This window comes from Strix uralensis, chromosome 21 (genome assembly GCF_047716275.1).
Source record: "Strix uralensis isolate ZFMK-TIS-50842 chromosome 21, bStrUra1, whole genome shotgun sequence".
In the NCBI taxonomy this organism is placed as follows: domain Eukaryota; kingdom Metazoa; phylum Chordata; class Aves; order Strigiformes; family Strigidae; genus Strix; species Strix uralensis.
The window spans coordinates 9,546,672-9,564,623 of record NC_133992.1 but is presented as its reverse complement, the minus strand read 5'-3'; the positions used below and the strand labels follow the sequence as shown (position 1 = coordinate 9,564,623).

The following is a 17,952-nucleotide window of genomic DNA, read 5'->3' as shown; positions in this document are numbered from 1 at the left end:
ATCCCCATTCTTAGAATATTTCAGTTGGAAAGGACCTACAAGGATCACCTAGCCCAACTCTTCTCTACGTAATCCTTTGTCAGCCACATTCCTCACGGGGCACCAGGGCCAGGGACTCCCCACATTACTCCTCTTCCTGCACTTGCTTGTATTCACTGTGTGGAGCTGGGAAACCCCCAGTGTTTTCCCTGCATCCCCTCTGCCCGGGACACACCGTCTGGGAAATCAGGGTGACAGAGCTGCAGATCCTTGCAGGTACGCGCTGGGTTATGTTGAGTGCCCAATGGATGCTTCATTTGCTCAATTTCCAGTTTCAAGGAATTCAGCGAGCCAAAAATTTCCTCCATGCCATCTGCATAGTCCATGTAGTTGTCAGCATTTCCATCGTCCACCAGCTGGCTGGCGTCAATGTTTCTCCTGGTCCTCTTGGAAGACTGGATGGGCAGTGGCTGGATGACTTCTCCAGGAGGACCCTGATTTGTGGGGAAAGAAGATACAACTTCTCATTGCTCTGGCAGTGGGGAAGAGACAGAAGAGATGTCTGAAGTAGCCACCAGTGCTGAGAAGCAGCAGTACAAGATTCACATGAGACAAGTAAAACACTCAGAATGCTACTGATAAAAACCCTGGCCACCAGCCTTGAACATTGGGTCTATTTCCTCTCATCATCTTCCCATTAGTAACTTCTCCCTTCGCATCCTGCTTTGCTCCCCAGCATCTCTAAGAGATGCCAATCCACTGCTAGGACTCCTGATATGCTGAATCTTTGCCCAGAAACCTACTTCCTGACATTAGAACACCCATTAAATCTGAACCTCATTTCACACTTCATGTGAAGGGTTCTACTTACAGGAGGCCCTGGGGGCCCAGGAAGACCCGATTCACCCTTTGGACCTGTTGGACCCTGGGTAGAAAAACAAAGGAAAAACATATGAGTCACTCAGGAAAAGCATTTGTCACTTATATCACAATCCCAAATGTTGTTTCTTTTAATAGTTTCTTATGGCAAAAACTTTTTTCCTGTCCCTTCAGGCACACAAAAGGAGTCTCCTTGCACACCCCCCCCCCCCCCCCCCCCAAAATGTTTATTTTGGTTATTTTCGATGCTTAGGTAAAAGAAATCAGCCAAATGCTTGGGGTTAAACAGTCAAATTTTGCTTAGGCTTCCTACAGAAAAGGAAAGATCTTCCAATGCATGAAAATGTTAACTCTCCCAGTCAATTCAACAGTTCTAAAAATCAAATAAAATCTTAAAATTAACAAAACATTGAATTCTGCATGGGAAAAAGACATTAGGAAGTTGCCCAAGAGGAATTTTTAGCTGCCTGCATAGGAGATCTGTAACATGAAGCTTGCTTCAGTGTCGCATTTCTCACAGAGCTCTTTGCTTTTCAGCTTGCCACCTCCCGCTTCACAGTCTATTTTTAATACCCTTCACTTTACAGCAGTAGGTTTTCTCCTAAGGACTATGCACTGGATTCCTCCATATGATCTTTGCTGCACTGATGTTCAACGAAGTACAGTGTGTGCAACAGAAACCTCTCCCAATTATAATTTCTGGGCTTAGACAGCCTGAAAAGGCTGCATTTGCTACAGTCATCTTTGGCTAATTGCCTTAATGCCACTGATGTGGAGGAGTCGCAGCAGGTTATGCACTTAATAAGAGCTCCTCAGCCTCTTCGTTTAACAATGTCTATACTCACTGATGATCCTTTAGCACCTTTGGGACCAGGTGGACCCTGTATAGAGAAAAATACAGACAGGAGTCAGTACATTTCCTAGCAGAGAAGTCAGTCTCTCCTCAGAGAGAGACAGAGTAGTGTTATACAAGGCAGGGTTTTTTTTAATCCACTTCCTTTCTGTTTCCACTTTTCACATCCACTTGAGTTCGGTATTGCTTTTATTTGCCAACATACAAAAAGCATTTGTGTCAGAGCAATCTGTGTCAGCGCTCCACACTCCTGCCCGGATGGGGACTGGAAAAGCTGCTGTGTGAACAGTGTAACCTGGGGCTGATCCTGGCTCTGTGCTAAGGACACCCAGCAATAGCAAATGCTGGTTGCCCAAGTGTGCAGGCTGCAGCCTTTGGGCACCCAGTAAAAAAAAATGCAAATAGAAAAAGTGCAAGAAATCACCGTGTGATTGTAGATAACCCAAAAGAAAGGGGGTGGGTTAATTTCCCTGCCTTGCTCATGCCACGCTCCCTGCACCCATCTCAGCTCCTGCATCACTTCCCAGTACTCCCGTAACTCATTCAAGTGTTTTTAATGGGCTCAGCTGGGCAAAACCATTCCCGTCAGCATCCTCATACAAGGTTAGGCCAGAAGGACTGTGCTGGGTATATCTGGGAGCACCAAGGTGACTCCAGAAGGACTGTGTAGCTCCTGAGGAATTCAAAGATAATTATTTGTCACATACCGGTAATCCTGGTGGCCCTGGAGGTCCAATTGGTCCAGAAGGACCTGTGATACCCTGAAAAATAAAAGCAGGACAACATTGATTTGCATGCAGCAATGCTGGCCTATAACTATACAACTAACATCTGCTCACAGATGACCAACCAGTTTTGGAGGACTCCATTTGAATCTGGAGCTTTAACTGGTTTTTAAGCATGTGCACGATCCAGACAAGAGCACGACCAGGGAATCTCATCTCTTATTTAGGCACACAGTTACAAAAATCAGTCCTCTAGATGCATATTTAATGTTACCATCCCTCCAAGTCTATTCAACTCTTTTCATACAACCCTTGAGAATCTGCTTTCCACTCAAATGGGTCATTTTGGAGCATCTCTACATTTCACATGTAGAATAACCCACGTTTATATAGAAAATATTCCTCAAAAATTAGCAAGAGTCTCCTGCCAAGGTTGACCATCTCTGCTCAAGGGCAGCAAACCTCTCAGCTCAAAGCACGTTCCATGATGGTCTCATGGAATATTTACCTGCTCTCCTTTGGGTCCTGCTGAGCCCTGGGGGCCTGGGAGACCTCTGTCACCCTTTTCCCCCTGCTCTCCTGGTGGTCCAATAAGACCAATTAAACCTGGATGACCCTAGGGGAAAACAGCAGATGTTAATTATGATCCTTCACTGGAGGTAACTGAACACCAAAGCTACGCAGCAAAGACATTTCTAGATACAACCAAAATATCTAAGGTGATAGGAGTTTGCAGCTATCCCTGACACCTGGAAGTGGCAGAGCAGAGCAAAGCACTAGCTTTTTGCAACAGAAAATTCTACAAAAATAGAAAGAGAACTGCTGCACTGGAGCGCCTGCTCATTTTGTGTGCTAACATATATTACATAAATTTCTACAAGACTGAGAATCACGCCCTACAGCAAGCCAGGTGTCTGCACCTCCCAAAGCCCTCTGCTAAAGTGCCTGAGTTCAGGCAGCCCCGACAACTAGAGCTGCCACGGACCGCAAGGCCTGATGTAGGGGAATGCAGAGATTCAGATCACAGAATCATTCAGCTTGGAAAAGACCCTTGGGATCATTGAGTCCAACCATCAGCCCTACTCTACAAAGTTCTTCCCTACACCATATCTCCCAGCATCTCATCTAAATGACCCTTAAACACATCCAGGGATGGTGACTCCACCACCTCCCTGGGTACCACTCTTTCTGTGAAAAGTTTTTTCCTAATGTCCAGTCTCAACCTCCCCTGTTGCAGTTTAAAGCCGTTCCCTCTTGTTCTATCGTTAATTCCCTGTGAGAAGAGACCAGCACCAACCTCTCTACAATGTCCTTTCAGGTAGCTGTAGAGAGTGATGAGGTCTCCCCTCAGCCTTCTCTTCCTCAAACTGAACAGTCCCAGCTCCCTCAATCTCTCCTCACAGGATTTATTCTCCAGGTCCTTCACCAGCTTCATTGCCCTCCTCTGCACTCGCTCCAGCCCCTCGAGATCTCTCTTGTATTGAGGTGCCCAAAACTGGACACAATACTCAAGGTGTGGCCTCACCAGTGCAGAGTACAGGGGGACTATCCCCTCCCTACTTCTGCTGGTCACACTATTTCTAATACAAGCCAGGATGCCGTTGGCTTTCTTGGCCACCTGGGCACACTGCTGGCTCATGTTCAGCTGCTTGTCAATTAGAACCCCCAGATCCTTTTCTTCCAGATCCTGCGTGTCACCTCACTGCCATCAGTGCTGGCGATATGGGGATGGGAAACCCAGTCTCAGATCCAGATGGGCAGCAGCACACGGCCACTGACAGCACAACCCGGTTCACCCCTTGGGCCACACTCACAGTTTTCCATCTCTCCTTTAAAGATATGTCCAATGCTTCCAGAGCACGACAGCACGCGTATGGGGCTGGTGGCACTCCTCAGCCTTGTCATGCCAGCTGCAGGACCCCTCTACATTGATTTTTTTTTTCCCCCCACACCCAGACATAGACATCAGGTCATGCAGCGAGATCGTGTGTGCCATTCTCACCTTCTCCCCTTTAGGGCCAGAGTCTCCTTTAAGACCAGGCAAACCCGGTGGGCCCTTTGAAAGACAGAGGGGAAAACAAAAGAGAGAATGAATTAATGTAAAATGCATTCACCCATTTCAAAAACTCATGGAATTTGATGGTCTAGACATACCATTGGGCCTGGAGGACCATCTGGGCCAGGGGATCCTGGAAGACCTTGTTCACCCTGTAAAACAGTGCAATTCCCTCAAAACAATCATTCGTGACAGCAGTGCCCCTAGCTGGGATATTCTGATTATTCACCCATCCTCATCTGGTCCCTGTGCCAGGGAACATTTGCCCTGGCTTCTCAGAGATGGTGAAGGCAAAAGGATTTACGTTCCTTTCATGCTCAAATCTCTACTGGAAAAGGGACTTTGGAGGTCATGGAAACTCTCACCCATGGAGACAGGTGAGCAGAGACAAGACTCAAATAAAACACGCTGGGAGATGACATGCACCATTATATTATTTCCGCTAAATATGCTTTATCTGCTGTCAGGCATTTAAGCATAGAGAGAACACTGGGAGAAAGGCATCTTCCAAGGCAGATGGGTTACGGTAAAGCACGAGCAACAGCCCTGCCCAGAAGCTTTCGCAGACTTTGCTCAGTTTGGGAATACTCACAACTGGGCCAGGGATCCCTCGAAGGCCATCGGGGCCGGGCTTCCCTGGAGCACCTTGGGGACCAATTGGACCAGTCTTCCCAGGAGGTCCTTCCAAACCAGCTTCACCCTAGAAGCAAGAGGCAGCATGGTTTAATTTGCACCAGGGCATTAAATGATCTTAAATACATTATGGCTGCCACCAGGATGTCACTGCATGTAAAACTTTCTGTTCGTTGATTTTCCTACTGCTTCCTACCCCTTACGCGCTGAGGACAAGTCTCCAAACTCCTTCACTTTTCAGCCTTGCCTGTTTCTGCTGATTTCCAGCAGGAACCACCCTTTGGCTGCGAGCTCTCTGGAGCAGAAAGCTTTCCTGGGTTTGGTCCTGGGAGATGAACTAGCAGAGGGCATCCTCCGCCATCAGCGTTCCTGTGGCTGCCACAACAATTGGATCTATCATTTGCAATCCCACCCTACATTTCCCCACCACCCCTATGAAAACAATCACGCTCCAATAATGCTGTGTTTGCCCTGGGAAAGGATGTAGGGCTGTGCACACTGTATGCTTTACAACACATTAAATTGCCAAATATGGTACTTTGTCATTTCAAAACAAGAAAAACATTCCCATGACCTTACCAAGCCCTAATTATCTCCACAGAGTTCGTTAAAAGATGAAACATAAGCTTAGATTTGAGGCCAACGGCCCCAAATTCAGGCTAATTTGTTGTAACACACAGCAAAATCAAATCACTGTCTTTCAAACACCAACACTGTTAGAGGGTGATCCTTTTGGCACAAAAAAGGACATAATAGAAGTGAAATTCCATTCAGCTCTTACCTTGGCTCCTTTCTCTCCTTGCCTTCCTTCAGGACCAGCTGGACCAGGAGGGCCCTAGAGAAAGTACAGAATAGATGCAAAACACAATTAGATCACACCGATCTGAAATGGTCTATTGGAATTAGCAAAATGATGCTGCAGCCCCAGGGAAAAAGACAAAATGGAGACAAATATCTCTGAAGAGCTTTTTAAATTAGTTTCTTGCTAAATGAATCCCTGGGCTCTGCCAGCAAGGCAGGAAGAAGAGGAGCACCTCATACTTGCACTTTCTTTTGGGTGTTAAAATGTCAAAAAAAATCCATGGGATTCTGTTGACAACTTCCCATCAATTTCCAATAGCTGTGGATGGAGCAACAATTTTTTTTTGTTTATTTTACACGCTACTGCCTTGCGTTTACTGTAGACCTAGTAATAACATCAGTTACAAAAAGTCAATACAAATACATTTGGAAAAATGCTCCTAAACAATCAGCTTACCCTTTTTCCTGGGGGTCCGGAGGGGCCTGGCTCTCCCGTGGGACCAGGGGAACCCTAGATGGAGAGGGGAGGAGAATAAGCCATAACTGCACCACGAGACACGGGAAGGAGGAGCCAGCATGTAAAAGTCGAGTCAAGATCTAGAGTTTGTGCTAAGCCAAGGTGTGGGCGGCCAGTACAACTCCTGACACCTCCTCGGGGGTGCAGGTGGTATCTTGTTTTATCCCTTCCCACCATGAAATACCATAAGGCAAGGCGAAGTTAAAATGAAAGACTGGATTTTGTTTTTCCATAAGTTAATTTTTGCTTTCAGGATGTATTGCTAAGCAGCCTGGATGGATGGCAGCAGCCAGGCTGACACAGACAGGAGGGACAGGCATCAGGGGACCAGCGCAGCAGAAGCTGGTGGGAATTTGGTGCTGTATGTCCTTCTGTGTTAAAAGTCCTTGGACCCGCACATGGAAACCATGGGGACTGACAGGGAACAGATCTCAGCTATCCAGTTACTCACGGTCTGTCCAGGTTCGCCATCATCACCTTTGTCACCAGGGGGACCATCTTGACCCTAAAAAGAAGAAAGAAAGAAACAAGCAGGTGTATTTAGGGTATGAACACAGTTAGCAGAGTACATCAGCAGCAGAGGTGGTTCAGCCAGTCTTCACATCACCGGGCACCATCCCTTCCCATCTCCTGTTGAGAACTCTGGCAAGAGCAAACATCCTGTGTTAAATATTGTAGATAGCAGCATTCGTGTAGCTACTGCCCCAAAGGTTGTAGCATGGTCAAACAGTCTTTTGGTGGGACTTCCTACTCTTTTCCAAGTAAAGGAAGAGTAAATGCCAGAGGAGCTGCTGGTGAATGAGCAGCACAGTCATATTTCACTAAACCAAGAGGAGGAACCTAACTGCCCTCCTGAGAGACAAACACTTACAGCTGGACCAGGTTCTCCAGGAGGACCAGGATCACCAGGGAAACCAACGGGACCCTGCAAAGAGAGAAGAAGGATAAGCCCAAGTCAGAGATATTGCATCTGGAGAACCGCAGAGCACTAGCGCCTGGTACCCCAGCGACAACACCGGGAGTCACCCTACAGAGCAAAACCCCAATTCCCCACCCTCAAACACAATCCCAAATCACATCACATCTTTAGCATCTTCACTAATTTCATCCTCTCACAGCCACCAGTTCAGCTTTGCATCCCGACTACACAAAACTCCAGAGGCAACACTGGGAGTTTCATCTAGTTTTTCATAAATACATTGGACAAGTGACAGTGAAATCCTCGCAGCTTTGGGGTATGTGCAGATTAGAAGATTTTGCTTTTGCTTACTATATGATGTGTAACATTTTTCACACGAAGATCTTCTCAAAGCATTTAATGACTAAAACACTTCGCCATTCTTCTCCATACAATGTCTATTGTGTACTTCAAATGATTCCAAGACCAGCGTTCAGACAATAGGCTTCAACCAATAACACAGTATCCCAAAAACCCATCTGTTAAGAGAGATGACTAACTCCCCTGCCTCCTCTGCTGTTTCATGCCATCTTTGCTTATCGCATAATAAATGTCTTCAGCCAGCAAGCATCAAAGAAGCCGGCAAGATAAATACTGTACCATTGTCATCTGGTATAAATCAGTATAGCTTCTACTGGCTTCAATAGAGCTACAGCAATTAGCATCAGCAGGGATCTGACCCTAGAGGTACAACTCCCAAATTCACATAAATCTCCTCTATGCTGTTTTGGAGGTTTTGCTCTGGTGCAGAGGACCTTGGCAATACATAAGATCAAGCTCAAAGTAAACCTACTGCAGGCCCTCTCCATATGGGTTAGTTTTCTGATAGCCTGCTAAAAGGACTAATAATTCAAGTATTGCTGGAAGATATGGTACAGCTGGGTCTTTTCCTCATTAGCAGCCTAAAGGAGCAGACTAAAATCACATATCATTAGAGGCAATTCTCTGACTGGTAAACTACTTTGAATTTCCACAAAAATCTCTGGAAAACATCCTTTCATGCAGAAATCTTTGCTGGGCAAGACGAAGCAGCACTGCTTGGACAGGAGGGGGTACTTACAGGGCTGCCTTTGGGACCATCATCGCCTGGTGGACCTTTGGGGCCAGGTGGACCAGCAGCACCAGAGGGACCTGCTTCACCTTTTTCACCTCTTTCACCTTTAGGACCCTGTAAATTTAAAAGGGTGTTTCTATTATGCAGAAAAACAACTTGTGAATCTCTAATTAGCCTTTAATCAGTTCTGAGAAAGAAGCTCTATTTGTATCTCAAGACAGGAGGACATGATTTAGCAGTCCCCTCCCACAAAGATTAAATGGTGTTCATGTTGTTCAGTCGTGGGTAGCCCATATTCGGTGACTAAACGTTCTACTATAAATACCCAGTAACACGGCGATGTGTCACCCGATCCCCAAGCCAAGGACATGGCTAGTTCGGCCCCTGCAGCCCCATCCTTGCCTCTCTGACACCCCTTCAACCCGCTCCTCAGGGGCACCACTGAAGAAGAAAAGCTCTTCTCCATCAGAGCAAAAGCCACCCCGTAGCGTACTTACCGGGAGGCCAACCTCGCCAGGAAGACCAGGCTCACCAGATTCACCAGGTTCACCCTGCAGAGGGGAAAAGAGGATGAACACACTTATATTCCTTGCAGAGTGCCAAGTTTTCTGCTGGCATAGCAAAGTCCCTGCATGAGTGTTGTAGCAAACTCCTACAGGCTTCAATCAGGTTGGTCTGGATGTTTTACCTTTTCTCCTACTGCACCAGGATTTCCTATTCCCCCAGGAGGACCCTGTGGACCATCTGCTCCTGGTGGTCCAGATGGACCTCTGGGTCCAGGTGGGCCTGGCGGGCCCTGAAAGAAAGGGGAGACAAAGTTAGGGCATGTTTCTTGGAGCAAGGTCTATGTCAGTGATGGAAAAAAAAGTACAAAAGCATCTTACCATTTGCCCAACATCGCCTGTTTCTCCCTTCTCACCAGGTGGTCCAGGTAAGCCCTGTGGAGATGGAGGGGATGAGTTTTAGCTGTGAACATCGCAGGTGGAGCCCCAGCTCTCACCACCCTAAGCCCCTCCCTTGATGCTGCAAATTACCTGCAAGCCCACCGGGCCGGGGGGACCAGGGAAACCTCGGGGTCCTTCATCACCTTTCTGACCAAAGAGGCCTTGCTGTCCTCTGGGACCTGGCTCTCCATCGGCACCCTACGAGGAAAGGGTCTATCAGCAAAGACACGAGGTAGATACAAAGCCCTATCCCCACCACCTCCTGCTGCAGCCAGAAGCAATGTCCTACTCGTGTGGGGCATCAGCAGTGCTTCCCAGGAGATTTTATGGTAAGAAAGGGCATTTCTGCTAACAGGGGACAATACTCACAGCTGGGCCAGGCTGACCAATCGGACCCTGCGGGCCGGTAGGACCTGGTGGACCCTGTCACGAAACAGAAGTGCAATGTCACCATTAGGATCACAGAGTAAAAAAAAAAATATCACCTGGAAAACGTGATGCCCTTCAACACAGCCTCCATTAAACCTGCATTAATTCCCAAAACAGAGAGGGAGGACAGGGTCAAGTTTCCCTGGACACATCAGCATCCCTAAGCCCTGGTGCCAACGGCACGGCAGACGTGTCTAAATGCGTTTTTGCTCCAGCAAAGCAATATCACACCACTCAGTTCTCTCCAGATACTTACGTGTAATTTGTTTTTCATTCCTCAGGCTCTGAGCAGCACATAAAAGGTGCTTCAGGGTGCTGCAAGCAACTAGAAAAGGAACTACAGCTGAACACCCAACTTCAATGGCAAGGGCTGCTAATGTTTCACAGATTTACACAGTACATGGGTCACATGGAAACATCTCCGTGTGCTCCTGGGAGCTGGAGACTCACACTTCAGGCACTCACTCTTTCTTACATCTTGTGGGTATTCGATGAAGCAAAGGAGAAGATGAAGCAATGACAGAAAGAAATTATATCGTTTTTTCCAGCAAGTCACACAACAAAGCTATGCTCCTCCATGGAAGAAGCTATGACAGCTTCACCCCACTCACCTGCTCCCCTTTGTCGCCCTTGCTGCCCTTCTGGCCAGGCTCCCCGATCTCACCCTGCCAGGTACAAAGGGGCACAGTTAGTTCACTTGGTGACCACTTCCATATCTCAACATTCAAGCAATAGCCCAGTGTGTCTGCACCCTCATCCCAAAGATGCCAATTCCCACAGAAATACCCCAGAATGTTCTGAAAAAGGCCAGAGATTTGGCTACTCTAGGTGTAACCAAACTCTTTTACATCCGAAAACTTTCCTTAGCTGCCAGGTGATACAAGAAGCATCATTTTGCAGACCTTGTTAGCAGCGATGAGTGATTCATCCCAGCTAATGTTTTCTAAGAGGCCTCCAGTCCAGAGGGGCTTAATGAGAGAGTGGGGAAAGGTAATTAATTTGGAAAGGCCAGGCACCCGTGGGCAGGCCACCTGCTACAGGCTTCGGGGGAGGCTAACTGGATTTCAGCAAGCGGTTTGGCTGGTGGAGCACACACAGCCCCGTTTGCCTGCTGCTCCCCAGACTGGACGCTGCTGATCTTGCAGGATTGCAAGAGCCATCAAATATGCTCGTGTTACGGCCATCCAACCCAATGCGGTGGATGCATCGTGGTGGCAATGGGGCACGTGGCCCAATTCCTTCCCAGAGGGACCCTGCGCAGCAGGTTGCTGCTCCCACCTTGTCTCCATCCTCTCCGGGGGGGCCGACAGGACCTGCTGGACCTGGCAGTCCCACCGGGCCCTGGATGCCGTCCCGGCCGGCCGGTCCTTGAGGTCCCTTCTCGCCCTGGAAGCAGAACAAGCAGGCAGGTCACACAGAGCTCTCCTCCACCCTCCAACCAACCCATTACATCCCATTAACATTTTATTCAGCTGCTAATGACCCCTGAATATATGGGCATTTATAGCAAAACCAGTTTCCAGCTGGTATTTCATCAGTCTCTCTCTGTGCTCGCTGTCTGAAACAAGACAAAATCTCTATCTCGAGAGATAAAGAAAGAACAAACAAATCTAAACGGTGAATACCCAGACCACAGCTGCAATTTCACTGCTATAGCAATATAATCAGATTTTATCTGAACTCTCTGCCATCTCTCTGGATGACAAACAAGACCCCAACTAATTTTTATTCCCACAAGCCAGTTTTTACTGATTCCGGTCCGAGCTGCTCGAGGACTCACTGCCTGCTCCCCTCCCTGGCTGATCCCCAACTAACGGGGGTTTCTCAGGAGGCTCTGAGCTCCCTCCTGAGCTTCTGGACAAAGGAAAACACCTGAAGTGAAAAAAGCAATCTCTGCTGGCCTCCTGCTTAAACATCGACTCGTATTCCTCAGACCTGGAGCCTTCAATCACATTTGTTTGTTTATAGGAACGGAATAGTGAATATTTTTCAGTTTCCTCGTACATAATTTAATTGCGGCTGAATCCTGGGTGCTCTCTTCTGAATAATCAGGTGTCACATAAATTGCCTATTCATCTATCCACTGATACATCATATAGGTACTTAGCAGGACAGATGTTCATAAAGCTGATTCACCAGGAAATTCTTGCCTCTGGACTAGCTGCTGGAGTTTCTAATAAGCCAGCAAATGTGGAATACAGAGGCTGATAAACACTTTTGATAGCAATCAATCACCATAAGTGTCCTCATGTAGTCTGAAATCACCGATGCCAGTATTTGCTCATTTTGCGGGGTCTGAAGCTGAGCTTAAGTTTGCGTCAGGCAACCCAAAAGTCCCTGCAAAACCATTTGGGCATGAATTCAAGTCTCAGCCTTCCTCCTCGGGACTGTCATGGTGCTGTGCTCTTCAGGGACAGAAATAGTCATCCCAGCCCACTCCCTCCTGCCCGCACGTGACATTTCACGCTCGTGCCTGGGGAGCGAAAGACGTGAGAGTTTGCGCGGGCTGGCTGGTGAACGCTCAGGAGAGGGACCATATGGCAGGACTCAGCCGCGCTCTGCTCGGGCTCCTGCTGAGAGCAGCTCTTTCCACGGGCGCCAGCGGGATGCCTGGGAACACGGATGCTGCGGCAGCGTCCCGGGAAGTGGAGCCGAAACCTCCGCAGCACCTTCCTGTGCTGCCCCTTGGCTGGGGCAGAGTCAGGGTAAAGATTTATTTGGGCTCAGTGGAAATTGCTGCTGCCACTGCATCCTTGTCAGCAGTGATGGGGTTGGCTCACTTCTCTGCCCAGAGGCCTGTCCTTTGGCTGTTGTCACGAGGAGGTCACACAGGCTGTCATTTCACCTGCTCAGTCCTCAGCCCTTCTCATTGCCTGAAGACATTTTGGTCCCTGAGATCACATCCATTTTTGATAGCACAGGTGTCACAAATGGAAGAGTTGAGCTGCTAACATTCAGTGGTTTGATGCACCCGTGATGAGAAAAATCCTTTCTAATTGAATTCCTCCTTTTTTTTTTTCTTTTTTTAAATCTTGTATACACCTACCCCAGAGAATGTCTCCACGCTCAGCTTCCTACTGTACACATTTCTATTTGACCCACAGCTGTTAATCTATAAACTGGTACTTACTGGGGCTCCCTTTTCACCTGCGGGTCCCGGAGGTCCCTGCGGGCCAGGTCGCCCTGGCAAGCCTATTGGGCCAGCTGATCCCGCGGGGCCACGCTCGCCAGGAGAGCCCTGTTTGGAGAAGGAAAGAAGCATTAACTGAAGTGTTGAGCTTCATCTATATACAGACAGAAAGAAATCCAGCAGTAGGATGCTGAAAATGCATCATCAGTAAGTGAGCACACTTGATGGGGTGACTGCCAAGGGATGATTTGGTACCATCAGCCTAAGGGGTCCTACAGATCTTTTTTTCAGTTAAAAATCCCTGGAAGGGCTGGGTTCTCCTCTGGATGGTGCTGGGAGCTCAATTCCTGGGGGCATATTATTAGCTTGGGAGCAAGAGCATGAGCCACTTCGTGCCCAATGCACCAGGGGGGGTTGGATGATGAATATTTCCTTCCAGGAGAGCTGCACTGAGCACGGATCTCAAGTAGGGACCATTTTCAGAGGGAAAGCAGGTGACCTAGAAGCCAAATTCTTGATGTCCTGAATCATTCCAGTTCCCTCAGCTTGTCACGTATGTTCACAGCTGACACCACAAAATGACTGAGCTATTACACGCGTGTCTTGTAAAATAAAGCAATATCCAGCAAGGCGTTAGTTAGCGTAAAGGAAATAACGGATAAAGCTCCGAGCTGTGACTAACCCTCCGTTTTGGCTTGTCAAGCTTGTAAATGTGTTAGGTGGTGCCTGTAAGGGCAAGGATACTCACTGCTGGACCTGGGGGGCCTGGGGGACCTTCGTTGCCTTTCAGCCCTGGAGCACCCTGGAGAGAGAAAAACAAAATCATTTTGGGAGGCGGGTGCTGCACCGCCTGAGCTTCCTTCCCCAAGAAGGACCGAGCAACCTCTACTCACAATGGGGCCAGGGAGGCCTCTCTCTCCGGGGAAGCCTCGCAAGCCCGGGGGACCGTCCTTCCCTGGGAGGCCGGCGGGACCAGGGTCGCCCTGCAATGACAGTGGTAAATAGCTGAGGATCTGCAGACTCCAGAGAGACCCAGCTCCTCCCTCTGGGCTCAAGTCGCGATGAGACGCTGCAAAACATCATGGCTTTTCTGATTCATCCCTCTCCATCTCTGGGAGGGAAGCAGGCGTCCAGGCTTGCAAGGAGGGTGAATTCAGCAGGCTGCTGGTCCCTACCTTGGTCCCTTCTTTTCCAGTGAGGCCAGGAAGACCTTGTTCACCTGGGGGACCAGGAGGCCCTGGATGTCCCCGCTCACCCATCGGCCCAGTCTCACCAGTCGGACCCTGAAGAAACAGAGATCGGGGAGAAGGTGTTGGGTGTCAGCAGAGCAAACAATGAAGGTGCAGGCTGTCAGTTTATTCCTTTAGGTTGCAAGGGGATGGAAGATGCTCCTTCCCTTAGCTGTCCCCAGCAGTGCCACCAGGAATCCCTGCAGAGATGTCTCCTCTGGTATCTACAGGCACCTTATTTTGGAAGTGGGCAACATTGCACTTGACAGTCTAGAGGCATTGGAAACCTCTGGAACGAAAGTGTTCACATAAATGAGGTATTATTACTACAATTATTATGCTTTGGTTTTTTTTTTAATTGAAAACTTCCTAAGTACTCTACAATCATGCTGATTCTTCCTTATATGGGGCATAAATAATGGATTAGGCTTGTACTACACAGCAATTACTGACTGTCTCTGTGCTGTACGTGGGCACTAATAGTGACGAGTGTAACATAAGGCCCAGTGCAGAAGGTTCCCAAGTGGCCCATTTTGGAGGAGGACAAAAGCCATATGCACAAGACTATAACGTCCCTGCACGCTGGTGTCCGCTGGGACGGTGGTTGTAATTCATGTCACGCTGCAGGGTGCCACTTAGTGCGAGCAGAACGATAACACTGCGATCGCTCAGCAACCACAGATCACGCTAACTACATGCAGCAGAGCCAAATAAAATTGCCACAGAACCTAATTTGCACTTGAGAAGACAGACACAGTCAGGGAATTGCCCCTAATCAGGGAATTTACAAATCAGGGACTTTACGCTATCATTAAAGAGGACAAATTAATTATTCTCTAATTAAAGAGCAACCTCCCCAGTAGTTCAGGAAAAAAGACTCAACCCAAAGCCAGTCCTACTCAGTCTAGGACTGCCTACAAAACTGATCCACGAGCCTTACGTGCCTGTACTTAAGGGGTACAAATTCTGGTTGTGCAGTTACTATTTCCAGATTGCAGAGTTATTTGTGACTAAAAGAAAAATAGCCCAACTCTGACAGAACCTGGCAGTGCTGTATATTATATTAGAGGGATGCATTTCTTCACAGCGACATGTAAGAGCCCTCTTGCATCACACTTACACTGCCCTGAACACCCCAGCAACTGTACAGCCCTTTGTGACCTTGTTTAACTCTCTGCCTGGTAAAGGTCTTTTAGTCAGGTTGTGCATAGCTGGTCTCTCTCTCACCTTACACCAATTTTACACCAAGGTAGCTCTGTTAAGTTCACAGGAGGCACCTTCTTTACAGCAGCCTTCGGGCACGTTGCCTAAATGCCATCCTAACACCCTGACAAGGTGGGCTGGGACCCACTGGGGTATTTCACACCCTGGCCAAGAATTTCAAAGCCATCAAGCTTGCTTCAACATGACTTTGCCTCCCCTGGAAGAGGAGTCTCTGTGCTGTACAACCTGTGGTCCCAGCAGCTCCAGCTGAACCATCAGAGCTGTGAGAGCCCGCTGTGCCGCCCCAGTGAAGGGGAGCTGCAGGGGGCTGGTGCAAGCAAGAGCATTTGTTCTTACCTGAGGGCCTACAACACCAGGGGGTCCTGGAGGGCCGGTCTTGCCTTGGAAACCCTGTTAGAGAAAGGGAGAAGAGAAAGAGATGATGCTTCTGCCAAGGACTACGCCAGCAAGGGTCACAGACTGCCACCCGACTGCTCCTCCTCTGGTGAAACTACTGACCAGGCACGGGTGGACACCCGAAGAGAAACAAGAAATCAAACAGAAGGTAGAAAATAAGTCTTTGTACATTTATACAAGGGTGAAACAGAGGAAGAAAAAGGGATTCTCAAAGCTCAGCTCTGCTGTTTTGATGGAGCTACTGTGATTTGGCTGAAAGACTGGCCATATATATAAAAAAATTTGTTACACTCATAAAACCTACAGAGGAAATCGCTATTAAGAAGTCAGTGCGAGTTTCTTCATGCTGAGCAATTCTTAAAAGCCATTTCCTTTCTCCCGCTTCCCGTTCTGGTACTGGTTTAGGCTTAGCTCTGTTTTAGGCTTAGCTCCCAGGAGCTCAGAGGCTGGGTGACCATCTTCCAGTTTTGGCACCAGCAGCACCAATCTCCAGCCCTGCCAAAGCCCACAACCCACCAGCCTTGGGGGCTGAGTGAAACTTTATTTCCTTCATCAACATCTGTTGAAAGAAATCACAAACGTGTTTCTCTCCAAATGCTGATGAGCAGCAAAGTCTCCATGACAGCTACTTATAATGACATTTTGAAGAGTGACAATAACGAACTATCACCACTGCAATTGTTTAGCTCTCCTAAGCCACTCTTTAAAAAGCACATTAATTATCATTCTTACTATAGCATGCTGACAAGCTCAAGCTTGAGAAATGTCATTTAGGGCACACAGGCTATTTTGTCATTGCCACAAAAGAGGATCAGATAAATCCCAAGCCAACGGTAATGTGTCATGCTAAAAAAAATACTCAATGCTATTCTAGCTGTCTGCAGATCACAGAAAATATCCTGTCATTGATGGGGAAATGGCAAAACATCTCTGTGAAATGAATGTACAATTTAAACTCTTATCACAGAAAAATATTTCAGCCATTTCTGTGCATGACTTTTCGTATTAATCTGAAGAAAGGGGTTTCCTTTTATCCTGTTTGAGCCTTGGGCACAGAGTTTTTACAATTTTTCATGGTTTTTTTAGATCTATTCTTTGTAAACCTAATATGGTCAAATACTTCAGCATCCTTCAGCATGCCTGTTTGCTACCAAATGAGAAGTAAAATAAAGGGAAGTATCTGACACACAGATTTCAAGTCTCAGTTTTCCTGCACGAAGGTACAGAGTGCACTGACAAGGCCACTGACGTGTAAATAGTATTTAATCTGGTTTTATGTTTCTCTCCTTGCTTTTTGGCACTGTGTGAGGAAAGGGGGACATAAAAGGGACTTCTGCTACCTGGGTCTGCACATGTCTGCAGGCACCCCAAGAGGATGCAGGGGAAAGTGATCTCTGCAAGCTTGTTCATGGCATGGATTAACAAAGTTTTTGTTTTCTGGAAGGATTTGTCTGTGATAGGCAAGCTACTGCTGCAATGACTGAAGAAAGCTTTTAGGGAGTACTTTCAGACCCAAAATAATTGAAAGCTCATTCTCCATTCATATTCATGCAGACTTGGAGTTTGATGCTTTATTCCAGTCTCAAAAGTTGATAACAGCAGATGCAAGCAAAGTTTTTACTGCTTCTTCCAGTTTGAAGGTAGGTGCCCTGGATGTTATAGGTAACTCAATGAAGGAAAACTAAATGTGACAGCCAGGCTCTGGCAGGTGAAAACTCTTCTCTTCACTTTAGAGTTAATCCTGACCTGAGGATTGTGTGTTTAAAAATACCACAACCATTGCCTTAAAGTCAGTTTTATGTAGTATAAATAAATATCTGGTGCTGTGCTGAGCAGTATTTGCATTGCCTTGCTTAGCAAATGCCAGGCAAGTTAATTAAATTGTTGTGTGATAAGTTGAGGGGAAAAAATGCATCATGTGCAAAGCCTTTTTAATGCTCATTTACTAGGAAAGGCAGTGGAGAAAAATGCAAAGCTGAGTAGAAGAAGTTGGTTTTTGTTTTTTCCTGTAAAATAAACACAGAATGAAGAGTCTATTTGCTAACATGCAGCATGCAGTGTTGGGGAGAAGGACATACCAACTACAGCGAATGAGCCGGATCGTAAACAGCCAAGGAAAAAGAATAAACATCCCCAAAAATGCCA

The 17,952-nt window shown here is 47.4% G+C and overlaps 1 protein-coding gene across 2 annotated transcripts in view; it reads right to left on the bottom strand.

Annotated features, from left to right (window-relative positions):
* The window catches only part of COL5A1 (collagen type V alpha 1 chain), a 160,448-nt gene that overhangs the window by 12,407 nt on the left and 130,089 nt on the right, over positions 1-17,952 (bottom strand). For both annotated transcript variants that reach the window (XM_074891283.1, XM_074891284.1), the window contains exons 38-62: positions 15,748-15,801; positions 14,134-14,241; positions 13,852-13,941; positions 13,707-13,760; positions 12,959-13,066; positions 11,107-11,214; positions 10,440-10,493; positions 9,769-9,822; positions 9,490-9,597; positions 9,340-9,393; positions 9,144-9,251; positions 8,953-9,006; positions 8,462-8,569; positions 7,315-7,368; positions 6,895-6,948; positions 6,384-6,437; positions 5,907-5,960; positions 5,085-5,192; positions 4,591-4,644; positions 4,439-4,492; positions 2,945-3,052; positions 2,419-2,472; positions 1,704-1,739; positions 851-904; positions 215-473 (exon numbers count right to left, since the gene is read on the bottom strand). In XM_074891283.1, the coding sequence (XP_074747384.1) occupies positions 215-473; positions 851-904; positions 1,704-1,739; positions 2,419-2,472; positions 2,945-3,052; positions 4,439-4,492; positions 4,591-4,644; positions 5,085-5,192; positions 5,907-5,960; positions 6,384-6,437; positions 6,895-6,948; positions 7,315-7,368; positions 8,462-8,569; positions 8,953-9,006; positions 9,144-9,251; positions 9,340-9,393; positions 9,490-9,597; positions 9,769-9,822; positions 10,440-10,493; positions 11,107-11,214; positions 12,959-13,066; positions 13,707-13,760; positions 13,852-13,941; positions 14,134-14,241; positions 15,748-15,801 (2,005 nt within the window). The remainder of the gene's footprint in view (positions 1-214; positions 474-850; positions 905-1,703; positions 1,740-2,418; positions 2,473-2,944; positions 3,053-4,438; positions 4,493-4,590; positions 4,645-5,084; positions 5,193-5,906; positions 5,961-6,383; positions 6,438-6,894; positions 6,949-7,314; positions 7,369-8,461; positions 8,570-8,952; positions 9,007-9,143; positions 9,252-9,339; positions 9,394-9,489; positions 9,598-9,768; positions 9,823-10,439; positions 10,494-11,106; positions 11,215-12,958; positions 13,067-13,706; positions 13,761-13,851; positions 13,942-14,133; positions 14,242-15,747; positions 15,802-17,952) is intronic.